Source organism: Centropristis striata, chromosome 2 (genome assembly GCF_030273125.1).
Source record: "Centropristis striata isolate RG_2023a ecotype Rhode Island chromosome 2, C.striata_1.0, whole genome shotgun sequence".
Classification (NCBI taxonomy): domain Eukaryota; kingdom Metazoa; phylum Chordata; class Actinopteri; order Perciformes; family Serranidae; genus Centropristis; species Centropristis striata.
Genome location: NC_081518.1, coordinates 5,212,021 through 5,226,561, shown reverse-complemented (window position 1 = coordinate 5,226,561; position 14,541 = coordinate 5,212,021). Strand labels below are relative to the sequence as shown.

At 36.8% G+C, this 14,541-nt stretch overlaps 1 protein-coding gene across 1 annotated transcript in view; it reads right to left on the bottom strand.

Moving 5' to 3' along the window:
• Positions 1-14,541, bottom strand: part of pde3b (phosphodiesterase 3B) — a 71,976-nt gene that overhangs the window by 14,693 nt on the left and 42,742 nt on the right. Inside the window, exons 2-8 of the mRNA XM_059348943.1 lie at positions 9,526-9,576; positions 7,943-8,191; positions 5,149-5,300; positions 2,069-2,169; positions 1,732-1,963; positions 1,550-1,641; positions 468-637 (exon numbers count right to left, since the gene is read on the bottom strand). Coding sequence (XP_059204926.1) covers positions 468-637; positions 1,550-1,641; positions 1,732-1,963; positions 2,069-2,169; positions 5,149-5,300; positions 7,943-8,191; positions 9,526-9,576 — 1,047 coding nt within the window. The remainder of the gene's footprint in view (positions 1-467; positions 638-1,549; positions 1,642-1,731; positions 1,964-2,068; positions 2,170-5,148; positions 5,301-7,942; positions 8,192-9,525; positions 9,577-14,541) is intronic.

Sequence of the window (14,541 nt, the reverse complement as noted above, 5' to 3'; positions counted from 1 at the left end):
TCAATAAAGTTATATATAACGTTATATAGATACAAAAAAGGACGTTTACCGGTTTGGTCTCATAACTTTGACCCTTTCACTGTATTTTCACTTAATGACAGTTTATTTGAACGTTTTGTTCATTAAATGTCTTGTTCAGTGTTTGGTTGGACTAACAGACACTCCAAGGAGTCGCTGCTCAGTTTTCTGAGGTTTGTTTTTTTGCCAAAACTAACATCCAGTTAATGCTCCAGCTAATGCTAACATGAATTAGCAGCTTCTCTCAGTCAGGTTGAGGTGTAGAGAGGCTGTAGTCAGTGATCAGATCCCTCTCCTCCTCCACAGTCCAGATATGGTCTGCTCCACGTATCGGAAACAAGATGGCGACGCAAGATGGCGACGAGTGTAACGCTGAACTCGATGCTTCCAACACAACACATGGAGTAATCATGCCATCTGCTGTGCTGCAGTAAACACACTGAGCTCACCTCTGATTCCTGAGTCTGCTGGTCTGTGCTTGAGCTCTTCTTCTTCTCCTCCTCCTCGGTCTGTCCCTGGTTCCCTGCAGCGTCTGGCCTCCCGTCCCCGACCACGTCCGCCTCCACGCTCTCCTCCCTGATCAGAGGCTCGCCTGAGAACTCCAGCACTTCACCTGCAACTGCACACACAGAAAGCCATGAGACCATAAACACACAAACACCTACATGTACACTTTTTTTTCTTCTTTTTTTTACTCTTTTTTTCTTCACAACTTAAATGTATTTAATATAATATTTTGCATTGAAATTGTTTGTATTAATTAATTAAATGTGTTGATTTGCCAAATATTGAAGTATTAAGTAAATAGTATATATTCCTTGTTGTGTGTGTCTGAAAATCAATTATATTGTTTTATAATTATAATGTCTTATTGTATACTTTAGTTTATTCATACTTTTATAATTTGGTATGCTTTTATTCTATTATTAATTTAATTTATTATTCAAGTAAATCTATTTTATTATATATATATATAATTTAAAATTATTTTATGATTTTTTTGTGTATACATGCATATTTTATTTTGTGCAGGCAGAGCATTTTATTTATTTTAATTTTATTTATTTATACTATTTTATCTTATTGTATTTTATCGTTTTATTGTCCACTTATTTTTTTTATTGTGCTTTTATTTTATTATCTATTTATTGTGTTTTTGTGCAGCACTTTGGAAACCCTGTGTTTGCTATAAACGTGCTATATAAATAAAGTGGATTGGATTGCAGGTACAGTGGTTATTATTACTGTTAATGTGGTCAATAGTGATTGTAGATAATCACAAAGAAAGCTAATTTTACAATGTGTTAGTGTAGTTATTCAACAAAATTACACATACCATTTTAAGTTTATTATTACAACCCTAACTGGGAATATAAAAAGGAAAAAGATAAACAATTTGTCTGCATGTGCATCCACCTGCATTATATTTGGAGTCCAGCAGAGGGCAGCATTGTGCCCCTACACTGCTTACAGAAGAGTTTCTTTACAACCTTCAACCTATAAAATGTGCATTAAATGTAACTGTGTGTACCTGAGCGCCTGCGTTGAGCCTCACTGCTGAATGGTTGATATGATTCCCCCGTATCACCGCTGGAAACTCCCTTCAGCATCTGACGACCACAACTAGAACAGACGGGACAATCACAGACATGATCAGCTGCAGTCCATCTTTTTATTTTAGCCACTCAGTAACTTGATGACTGCAGGTCTCACCTGGTGCACATGGGGAGGGAGGAGCTACGGAAGGCCTGCTGGAAATCAGGCGAGCTGAAGGTGTAGCCCAGGGGCTTGTGCAGGTTCAGGTTGACGCTCGGCTTTGTCAGGAAGTCGGCCGTGTCCGGGAACTCCACCGGCGATCTGGTGACGAGGGACGATGAAGAACCCAGACCTACTGCCAGAGCGCCGTGGCTCGGTGAGGTGACGGGGCTCAGGCTCGGAGACGCGCCTGGAGAGGACCAAGGGAAAGAGAGAGAGGGAAGATATTTAGTTCAAACATGAGCAAATAATCCACATGGAGTGACTTTGGGAAGTTTTTATGGTTGAGTCTCACCTGCTCTCCTGGACCCTGCATGGTAGGTGAGGGTAACAGAGGAAGACCTCGGCTTGGGAATGGTGAGCAGGTTTGGGTTGGGCCCATTAGACAGACCAGAGCTGCAGCACAAAACACACACAATCAACACTGACCTGAAACCCGTTTCAAGAACAGTTTCTTCCCAAAAGCAATAACAACCCTGAACTCTCATATGCACTGATTTTCATGGACTTTATTACTGTGCAATATTTCTTCTTTTTTAAATATTCTATAACTGGCAATGAGCAATAATTTGTGCAATAAATTGTCCTTCAACGTGCAATATATTTATAAACACTAAATAGCATCATATCTTGAATTGAAGACTGTGCACCTTACCTCCCTTTCTTGCCCATGTTTTACATTATATCTTTTTTTTTCTTTACATTTACTTGCCCAAGTATGTGTATGTTTATGTTTATATTGTATATTTTTATATTTTATATGTATTTTATTTATTGTTGCACTGCTTTTTGGAGTCAGCTCTCAAATCTCATTGTACAAAAATTGACAACGAAATTAAAACTAAAACTTAGAAATTATAACCTTGCTAGGGAATTCACTATTCCAATGAGGGCCCCCTTAAAGATAGAAGTACAAGAATGTGTGTGTGTGTGTGTGTGTGTGTGTGTGTGTGTTTGTGTGTATGTGTGTGTGTCTTGAACCACTGATCTAACCTGCTATAACACAGGGTTTCTACCATTTTCCAAAATTAAATCAAGCACTTTTCCAGCACCTTTTCCAGCATTTCCAGCTCCTCCCAGCTGTAGTAAACTACATACTTACATACAGTGCATACAATAAACATAGTATACCGATTATTTCACTTCTTCAGGACCTTAAATTACATGTTAAAGTGCTAAAAAAACAGCATTCTACAGTAGGGTGACAAATTAAAAGAAACGCTGAATGTGTGACCTGTTGTAAGGAGACTTTAAGCACTTTTTTCAAAATCCAAGGACTTTGACCACATTAACATTCAAGTGTTTATGATTCCCAGCACCCTGATAGCAAACAGAGCATGATCATCAACACAGCTGGTCTCTACTGCCATCCTGTGGAGACATATAAACCCTACAGCTCACAGCAAGTCTATTGTTTGAGTAAACTGTGCAAAGGTTTTGTTTACAGTCACTAAAGGAGCCTGACTTTCTCTCAATGCATGTAAACAGTAGGTCATATTATTATAGTCCACTTGAACTCGTTCCCTGACTGTGTGAAATGCGGATCTGTTCCTTGGTTTTTACTCAGAAGAGACAACGCTATGACTTGTTTATGACTTCTTCTGCTTTTGGTTTCTGTGCCAGCAGGAACTCACACAGGGTGAACATTTTGTTGTCGGCAGAAACAAACAAAAAAAATCACATTTGTGGGTTACAGAATGTTTTAAAAACCAACTCAGAAATCAGTTTGGTCATTATAAAACATAGATTTAGATCATGGGTCTCAAACTCAATACTCAATATTAACTCAACTAATTGTGCCCCTTGTGATGATATTTTGTGGCCCCCACCTTGATATGAAAGTTTAATGTGAATTTTATATGAATGGCACTTAAACGTGTTGTGTGTGAAAGGTCCCTTTAATTACTTTTTTTTGGGTAATTTTGTGTCTTTTTTTGGTAATTTTGTGTCTTTTTTAAATAAGTTTGTGTCTTTTTTGGCAATTCTGTGTCTTTTTTTGGTAATTTTGTGTAATTTTTTAGTAATTTTGTGTCTTATTTTGGTAATTTTGTGTCTGTTTAATATAATTTTGTGTCTTTTTTTGGTAATTTTGTGTCTTTTTTTGGTAATTTTGTGTTTGTTTTTTTTAGTAATTTTGTGTCTTTTTTGGTCATCTTGTGTCTTTTTTCAGTAATTTAGTTTTTTTCTGCCATTTGTGTCGTCTTTTTTTAGTAATTTTGTGTCTTTTTTTGGTTATTTTGATACTGCCTCCAGCGGCCCCCAGGTAATTTGAGTTAGAGACCCCTGATTTAGATGATCTGATGATAGCAGGGTCTGGTTTGTCCCATGAAGCAGCATTTGTGTGCCAACTCTGTGCCACTCAGTCTCTCACAAACAGCTTCAAACCACAACAAAGGCAGCAGACCACAGTTCAAAATATGAAAATGACTTCCTCACCAATCGGCTGTGAGAGTCGCAGCAGTTTGAACAGTGATGAGTGATAACAATAGAGTGACACGACACAATAACTTTGCTTTGATGCCTGATAATTTTGCATCAAATCAGACATAAACTGTCCTTACATCACATGAATGGCTTCTTTTTCTCCACACAAACTTGGCTATCAGTCAGATTTTTCATTTTATTTAAATTAACAAAGTATAAAGCTGCCACCAACCGAAAATACAAACAAAAGACAAAAGGTGTCTATGGAAATGAACCAGTATTATTGATATATATATATATATATATTTTATATATTTATATTATATATGTTTTTTTTTTTTTACCATTTATACACACAAAAACTACAGAAAAAATACTAAATAATAAAACTACAAAACAGTCCATATCCATGTGAATTAAAAATAGTAATAGTTTTCACTGTAGACAGAAAATTCACATTTTAAAAACGGTCTCGAAACATAAATGTCACACTGTGAAAGCTCCTCTGGTTGAACTTTCAACTGGCTTTCTCAGCTTGTCTACATATCATATATAAATAAAGTTATTACTGTAAATAAAACATGTATTTTCAATAAATAGATGGACTCCAGAGGGTTAAAACAGCTGCGTAATACACAGCTGACCTGGTTTTTCTGTGAGGTGTACTACTTCTATTTTTATAATGAAGATGATTTCTTGCTTACTTAGAACTCACTGAAGCTCATTCATAACTTTTTTTCAGGCTCATCAAAATAAAAGAAAAAAGAGCCTTTATGTGACTGAACAGGTGCTGCTGAGGAAGATCAGAGCTGGGGCGCATTATTCACATTATTCACATTATTCACATGTTGCAAGAGGAGCTATTAATCTAATCACCGCTGGGCAGATTCAGGGTAAAGTGCAGCCCAGATGACGTGCGAGAGCAGCTTGTGTGTGTCTCTGTGTGGGTACCTGGTCAGGTTGAGGTCAGGGTGGGGTCTCTTGCCATTGTTGCGCTCCCAGCGTAAAGAGGCGGAGTCAAGAGGAGGGAGCACGGAGCAGGAGGAGGAGGTGGAGCTCCGCCTGGGCTGAGGGGTGGGGAGGCTGTTTCTGCTGCTCAGACCCTGATGGAGGAAGGAAGTCTCCAGTTTAGATTCATGTTTTATACACAAACTGAAGATGCTGGTACATTACATAAACCACGTTATCACATCAAGACGCCACCAACCATCAGGGCTCTTCTATCCTCATATAGGTCATTTTAGAACTTGATGACAATATGTTTTGGTGATTCAATAAATAAATAAATAGTTTTTAGGAATTAAACACACGGTATAGCCTATTTTTGTACTCCATACAGAATTTAAATGGCATAAATACTTCTGTAATGCAGTTCGGCTGCTGGTTTTTAAACTTAGCAATAGAAAACTATATATAAACACAAACATACCTTTACTCTCTCATCTAGAAACGAGTTTGTGGTTCGTGGCTGGGAATTTTTGTCAGCTGGTCTGTAGCTGTTTTTTTGTTTTTGTTTCTCCGTTTGTTTGTTTGTTATTCTTTACTGTCTAACAAAGTTTCTTATTGAACGAATGTTTCACAATAAACATATATGAAACATTTTCACATCAAGTTAGAAGAAAAAAAACTGCTCAACATGTTTAACCCTGATGTTTTGTTCGTTTTTTTAAGGAACAGCAATAACCCCGGGCATATTTAATTATCCAAATCCCAAATAAAACTTGTTTATATTTCATTTATAACTCTATTACTAACCTTTTCAATCAATTTTAAGTGCAATAGTGTTCTTTACCTCTCATAGATCAGGTTCAATGAGATGATAATTCACTCTTTTTTCATAAAAAAAATGCATTTTAAAACTTTTTTAGTGTACATTGGAAATACCTACATATAAAATACAATGGTTTTACATATCATTGTTGTTTTTTAAATCTTATTTTACATTTTTAAATGCGTTCTTTTGATGAAAAAAATACCTAAAACCTAAACTTTTTTTTTTTCTTTTTTTTTTTTACTTTGAAATGGTAAAAAAATTTGACCCGCAGCATAAAACGAGAGTTAAAGGCAGAATGAGTTGGATCTGTTCTTTGCTGTTTGTAAACACAACATTCAAAGTTGGCTCCTCTTCAACTTGCTAGAGAGTTTAGCGATCTTTAGTGAGCATAATATTTGTGTCCAGACAGGAGAATTAAGTGGAGCTTCCTGGGGCTTCTGACTCAGACGACACCAAAACCATTACAGCCAAGCCACAACCTCCAAAAACGTCCCGCACACAGTAAAAGAAAAAGAAAGAGAGAATAAAGGCAGAGGGCAGCTGCAGATACAGATACTGGCTGATCATCAGTGATGATTCAGAGGGATTATTATTTGTTGTTTCTATACAGTTGCAAGAAAAAGTATGTGAACCCTTTGAAATTACCCAGTTTTCTGCATTAATTTGTCATAAAATGTGATCTGTACAAGTATAGACAAACACAATGTGCTTAACCTAACACCACACAAACAATTATAATATTGATACAACAAATACATGCAGAAAACCAGGTAATTTCAAGGGTTCACAATTTTTCTTGCAACTGTTCACATTTTTTTTTTTAAGGAAGTATTGCTCATTGTGCCTTTAAAGCGGCTCAATTTTTATCACAACATCATCTTGTCAATCAAGTATGCAAGAATGGCGTAACTCTGTTATCTGCCTTGTGATCATCAAGATTAGACAAAATGACTGTCACTGATTATTTTCAGATGGCTGTGAAAACTTTTCTCACAGGTTTAGAAACTATTAGAAAGCAACATGTTATCTGAAAGATCTTTTAGCATGTGTTACTTAACTCTTTATCTACACTACAGGTCAAAAGTTTGGAAGCAACTTAAATTTTCTGTTCACAATCTTTAAAATTCTTTGGATTTTTGGATGTGTTTGCTACATGATCAGACTTTAGTTCCACTGAATTGAACCATTTTCCTCAATTTACCTTTAGGTATACATTGATGTTACCAGGCCATTACTGAATAAATATTAATAAAAGAAAAGAAGTTTCAGGGTTGAGAGGATTTGGAAGAGTCACAACTTTAGTGCAAAAGTAAAAAAAAACAAATCACAGTTTGCATTATTCACTTAAGGTTTTTGGCTTTTAAAAGATTGGAAACAAAAATCCCAATAAAACTCAATTGTTCATATCTCTGACAAAAGAAACAAGAGTACAGATTGATACATTAACCCATTTAAGGCGGGAAACCATTACCGCATTTCTACCATTAAAACCGGGGTGCTGTTGCGTTATTCTACCATTAAAGCCAGGAAAGCGGATACGTCGTTTTGCAGTATTTGTAAGCAATGCAACATGGGACTTTTCCAGAACTTTTAAATCATGGCGGAAGACTTTTTGAATTTCATTTCTATCTGCTACAGAGGCTGAAAAATCAATTATTTAGTAGGAAGCGTTGACACTTCAGGTTTTAGGGGGTTATTTTAAAATCGCCCAGAGGTTTTACAGGCATTTTTTACAGGCGTTTTAGGCCTAAATGGGTTAATGAAAGAAGGACACACAAAGTCTAAGCATTAAAAACCCAAAGACCTGATAATTAAAGTAAAAATGTGTTCTAATAATCGACTCTTTGTATAATAATCATGTTTATTTTGTTGCAAAGTATACCAATGATGATCTTTTTTGTATAAATCTGATCTTGCTCCCAGACTTTTGGCTTGTAGTGTTTGCAGTGCAGTGATAATGCTTGAACCCACCTTAATGGTTTTCCTGTCAGTCCTCTCCACAGAGTCCTCCACCTCATCGCAGGGGTAGAAACCCGGGAAGGGCGTGAAGGGGTTAACTCTGGGGCGGCACGAGCCGGAGAATGTTCCCATGAGGCTTGAGATGCTGCGCAGGGCTGAGGTGGTGTGTGGCGACAGAGAAGAGTCCATCAGCAGGTCTGACACCAGGTTCCTGGCCTCGTTGATGACGGAAAGATCCACGCCGTTGCCGCTCACGGCACCCTGCCATACACACACACACACACACACACACACACACACATCACACAGATTAAGGAACAGCAGCAGATGCATGATGGAGGGTGACTTCAGTGCAGCACGCACAAATGTGGTCCGTTTTCTAAATGTTTGTGGGATAGTTTGTTAAAATGTAAAAAAAATCAAATTTTTTGACCATGTTATGGTGACCCTAAAAACACAAAAAGAGCGCAAAGAGACACAAAATGACTATAAAGAGAGGAAAAATAACTACAATGTGGCACAAATGACAACAAAGAGATACAAAATGACTGAGAAGAGTCACAAAACAACCAAAAAAGAATGAAAATGACTACAAAGAAACACAAAATGACCAAAAAACAAACAAAATGACTTCAAAAAGACACAAAACGAGTGCAAAGAGACACACACGTCCAAAAAAGAATGAAAATGATTCCAAAAAACCTTGAAAATGTCCAAAAAAGAATTAAAACGACTACAAAGACACATAAAATGACCAAAACAAAAAACAAAACGACTACAAAGAGACACAAATGCCCAAAAAGGAAACAAAATGACCAAAACAAAAAACAAAATTACTTCAAAGAGACACAAAGCGTCTGCAAAGAGACACATAACCAAAAAATAATGAAAATATATAAAAAAAAACACAAAATGTCCAAAAGAAAAAGAAAACGACTACAAAGAGACACAAAATTACCAAAAAAAAGAATGAGACTGACCACAAAAAGACACAAAACAACAAATTTATGCATAATAACTACAATGAAATGCCAAACAACAACAAAAGAGGCAAAACCACCACTAAGTCTATGTGTCTTGCTTTTGTGTAGATGTGTTGGGCCCTTCTGCATGTCTGGGCCCAGGGGCCACGGTCTCATGAACGTATGGGAACAACAACAGTAACAACTACAGTATACTGGGAGGTCAGATCCACTATATCTAGAGCTTATAGGAGACTGTAGATCTCATATGTAAAGTGAAATCTCATTGATCGTCAGAGCACACAGAAGGTGTCAGCTGGTTTATTCGGCAGGTTTCATGTGGGAAAATGTCCCGGCTGGCTCGGCTCTGTCTAACAGGAACAAATAATGATTTTTGGTCTGTGGGAGCTGAATTCTTTGACAGATTACGCAAATAGTTCAAACAAGACGAAGAATGTCTGAGTAAGATAAAATGTAGCATGACAAGAATCCCAAGGTCATTGTATGCCGGTTTTACACAATGTGTATTTTGCCGAACCAAAAAAAATGTCAGAGAAAGAACTGAATGTCCTAAAGGTGACTTATAGATAGAGACCCCTCTCTGTGAATAGACGGGGATTATCACACACTCACCTGATACTGGGGCTTGTACCAGTGCTTCAGGTCCCAGTCCCACAAGATCATCTGGAAAACACAAGAGGGACACAGAAAATGTCAGTCAAATATTGTCAGTGCATCGAGAGAGCTTCATAAAATGTATTAGACCACCTGTCATAACTAATAAACTACATAAACTACAATGTTATTGATATTTATGTGGCAAATGTCATGTGGTCTCATTGTGTTTAATATATAATGATATTCGATTAATGAAGAGGACTACTGGGTGGCCACAAAAACACACAAAAAGAGCACAAAGAGACACAAAATGACTATAAAGAGAGTAAAAATAATTAAAAAGTGGCACAAATGACTACAAAGAGACACAAAATGACTGCAAAGAGACACAAAACAACCAAAAAAGAATGAAAATGACTACAAAGAAACACAAAATTCCCCAAAAGAAACAAAATTAGTTCAAAGAGACACAAAATGACTGCAAAGAGACACATAACAACCAAAAAAGAATGAAAATGATTCTGAAAAACCCCACAAAATGTCCAAAAAATAATGAAAATGACAACAAAAGAGACACAAAATGTCCCAAAAAATAATGAAAATGACTACAAAGAAACAAAACAACCAAGAGAGAATGAAAATGATCAAAACAAAAACAAAATTACTTCAAAGAGACACAAGTTCAAACTGAATGCACCTTTTATACCCAGATTTGAATCAATCTGGGGGATATATTACTGTACTGTATAATATCAATGCTGTATACTCTATTGTTGTTGTTTTTTTGTTAGTTTTTTACATGAGAACTAAATGAAAAGTTGAGTTACAAAAAAATAAATAATGTGCTTTACTATTTTGACAGTTTTTTTGGAAAACAGTACATTTGAAAATTCATGAATAACAAAATAATTAGAACATTTCTAAAGAAATTTTGAGTGTGCTTGGCTCTGTTTTTGCTAAAAACAGCAAAAAAGTACCCCTCGAACAGAAAGCATTTTTGGCCAAACCGTAGTTCCAATCTGGGAACCTACTTCACTTTGAGCAGCCTGAGTTCTTCCTGAAAATCTACATATGTGTTTTGTGAAGAAATATGAAGAAATAGTTCTTTTAGAGCGATCAGAAGAAACCGGTACCTCTGCTTTCCTCCAGAAATTTTCCCTCCATTTTAACACGTCCTACGCCCAAACTATAACTATAACTATAACTGACAGCTTTAGCAGAACAATGTGAGTGAGAAGACAAATTTTCCTACGTTTCTATGTTTAAATTATTTCTATATTACAGTGGCATCTGCGGCCTCGAGCGCAGTTTCCAGATTTACTTTTTGACAAATTTTTCTCTCCTTCTCCACTCTATCAATGATGTCATCCTCTCTAGCCTCTCCATAGGGTAACATTGGAGGTATTTTTTGGGGTGTTTTTGCCGAATAATTTGAAAACCGTTTGCCGAAACCCTTAGAAACGTCATAGCACACTTGTCATGGCCGAGCCAGATGGTTTGATACCTTTTTAAAGTAGGTGCGACCAAAAAAAACCCAAAAAACATGGAAGAAACGGAAGAACAAACAGGATTAAGCCCGGTGAATAGTATATAGTGTGCTCTTTCAAGCACACTCAATTATATTTTAGCATTAAAAATATAATTTCAGTTAAAGAGCTTCTACATGCTGCTGTATTAACCATAAAAAAATGGTTTTGGTAATTACTAATGCTGTTAATTTAGGTTTTCAGGTCAGCTGTGGCATAAACCGGAGGTCTAATACATTTTTTAAGCACTGTATGTATGTACATGGACAGAGAGCAGTTCTCTGAGGGCGCAGGCAGGTCAGCAGCAGAGCTTCTGTTCGACTATTCTGCCCGTTATCCAAACACAGTCTAGTAACAGTTTACATTCAGGATTTCCTGCACCACATGATGCACTTTCTACTACAGGTACACGAATGCAACAATGCCTTCGCGACAGCAGACGGAGGCCTTTCACTGAGAGCAAAAGAAGAAAAGCAAACCACTAAAACCACCGTGGTGCGTCTACAATGGAGCTATGAGATCTTATCTGCGTCCAACTACGTCAATCGGCAGCATTTCCACGCTATCTGTCAGGAGCTCTCACACGTTACAGCGGTGAACACTCGGAGCTGCTGCAGGTTGTGTAACACCAAGTTGCTGGACCTGAAATAATCTATCCCTCCAGCTCGAGTATGATACAGAAATTATTAGTTTAGATAAAGGGAACGTACAGCTTTTTAAGAGCAAAATTCACAAACTTTTCAAGCACTTTCAAGATACTTAAACCTAAACTTTACAGGCTTTTAGAGACTTTATTGTCACATTTAAATTGCTATTATAAATGCAATTGTAAATAAAAAACATTTGCTGAATTAATTTCCAACCACAGCAAGCAATTTATGCATACTGACTTTATTTCACCAGTTGTTTATATTAAATTTAAGTGTATGTTTTGATCATGAATATTAACAAATATTACAAACAGGATTGTTTCATTTCAAATTTACTTTTTTTGTTTTGGTGAGTGATTGCATAGATGAAACACCAGATTTTTATTTTTTTTAAATAAAGCAGGAGTTAGGAGTTTATTAAAATTTGAGTATATTACTTTATATTACCTTGAAAACAAAATGGTGAAGCATTTTCCAAATTTCCTAGACTTTGTTCAGAACCTGAAGACAGAAGTCAACCAGGTTTGTTTGTTACATTCTTGCAGATTTAAGGTAAAACTGGAATTTATCACTTTTGGCAGTGGAAAACAAAGTTATTTGAGTGGAATCTGAGTCCGATCTGAGGATTTATGAAGCAATAAAAAAGGTCACATATTTTCTGTCTTCCTTCATCATTTAATTGGAAGAAATAAAGCACTCAGTTTGCTGAGTGAAATCCAGGCAGGATACATTTATTTTAAAAGGCCAGCGTGCAGTCTCACCCCGCACCACAAGGGGGAGAGACACAGAGGATTAATCCTCCAACAACATCAGTCTAACATGTAAACACACAACCACACATTTCCTTCAGTCATCATCATATTAAATCAGCAGAGGAGGTCATTTTACATTAAATTTATCTAACAGTTTTAATTTATAAAACTTAAAAAATCCTGTTTCCTTATGTGATTTAACAGTAGAACCCTGTTATGTTATTTGTTTATTATCATCTGTTTAGGTGTGTTTTTATTGCATAAAAATGCTACATCTGGGTGAAAAACCAAAGATAAATTTCACACTTTGTGTTTAAGTTTATCTTAAAATGTTTTTATAATATATTTATAAGGATTAATTATTCTGCCATATTCAGCAATGACAAAATCCTCAAAAAGACATAATACTATAATTTATTTAAAAAAAATAACGTTATATTTTTTACAGTTTTAAATGTAGTCTTCATGGTGTGTTTACAAAAAAAAACAAGCTATGTTTTGCTTTCAAAAAGCTTCAAAATCTTTTATTCAACATAACAAGAAACACACTGTTATACATTGTTTTCTGCAGACATGTTTTCACTTTTCCGCACGTGATCCATACAAAGCGAGAGAGCTATAACTGAGGTCGTTAAACAGATCAGTGGCTCCATCCCATCTCCTCTAATCAGTAACTGTTTCATTGATCAAAGTGGGATGTTGGGTGTTTGTCATCAGCATCTGTACAATGCTGCCAAACATTTAATATGGCAAATAAGCCCTGCCATGGCAACCCGACATAGAGGCCAGCAAACAATGCTCCATACACCATGGCAACGGGATGGCGGGAGACGGCCCGAGGACAGAGTTGTTGGCCTTCTGCTTGTTTACGGAGAGACGCAGAAGGGCTGAAACGGAGAGGGAGACGGGTAAAAAGCTGAAGGAGAGGATGCCATTAAGGAAGGGATGGAGAGTTAAGGACGGGGAACTATACACGGAGATGAAAAAATAAAAGAAACGTAGACAACGAGGCACGCTTGGCCTTCATTTAACTCAACCTAAAGATCCATTTTCTGCTCGCACACAGAGACGCACTCTAAAGTCTTTAGTGCGTCACACGGTACGCACAGTATGTGTACAATCCGTCAGCGTTACAGTATGCCTCTGCACAAAACATGAGCGTCTTCTCCGCCTCTCACACAGCACAGAAACAGGAAAAGCTGGCTGAATGAGGGCAACGCCACCATTGCAGCGTGTGCCGAGCAACAACTTATTTACAGTGAGGGCCTTCTGCGAGTGGTGAGATTAAAATCTTTCAATGAACGGGAGATATTTTCTTTGGCGATGTTATGAAAACATGACATGGGGGCAGATGCAGAGACGGAGACACACGAGTCAGCTGCTGACACTTGAGACACCTGTTTCACATGCAGACACACACACACACACACACACACAAACACACACACACTGCAAAACACATAATATTAGTTTTCATCTCTAAAACATTTAGTTGGGTTTGTGAAACAGATCTCATGTACGATGATGCACAGGCACTTTGAGTGTTTCCATTTTATGTTTCTTTATACTTCTACTCACCTACATTTAAGGTGATATCATCATTTTTTATTGAAAAAAAAGCAGCAACCTCCGGGGCTGAAAAATGAACCCAATGCAGGAGTGCCAAAAGCTGCAATCCCTCAAATAGCCACTTGGGGCTGACTCCAAAAGCCAGTCAATCCCCATAGACCCCTATGTTAAAATGCAACGCTTTACAGCAGAGAAAAAAGTGGGGATTCATATCAATTCACTTAAATATCCCCATTTTTTTTCATTTATGATTATGATTTTATGATTTTTCATGCTTGCATCCGTGTAATAAAATTCACTTGCTTTTTATTTTAGGCAATACGGAGGTGGAAGAAGTGTATGTTACTTTACTGTTACTATGAACTTTTTCAAATGGTCTAGAGTGGAAAAAGTAAACAAAAATCATAATAAATCATAATTGCGATACTTAAATATTGCAGTACATATTAAATGGTCACCCAAGTATGATGATAGTATAGAAAAGCATATTGTCCCAGACCTAAAAAATAAACATGTTTACAGCCTGGTACAAAC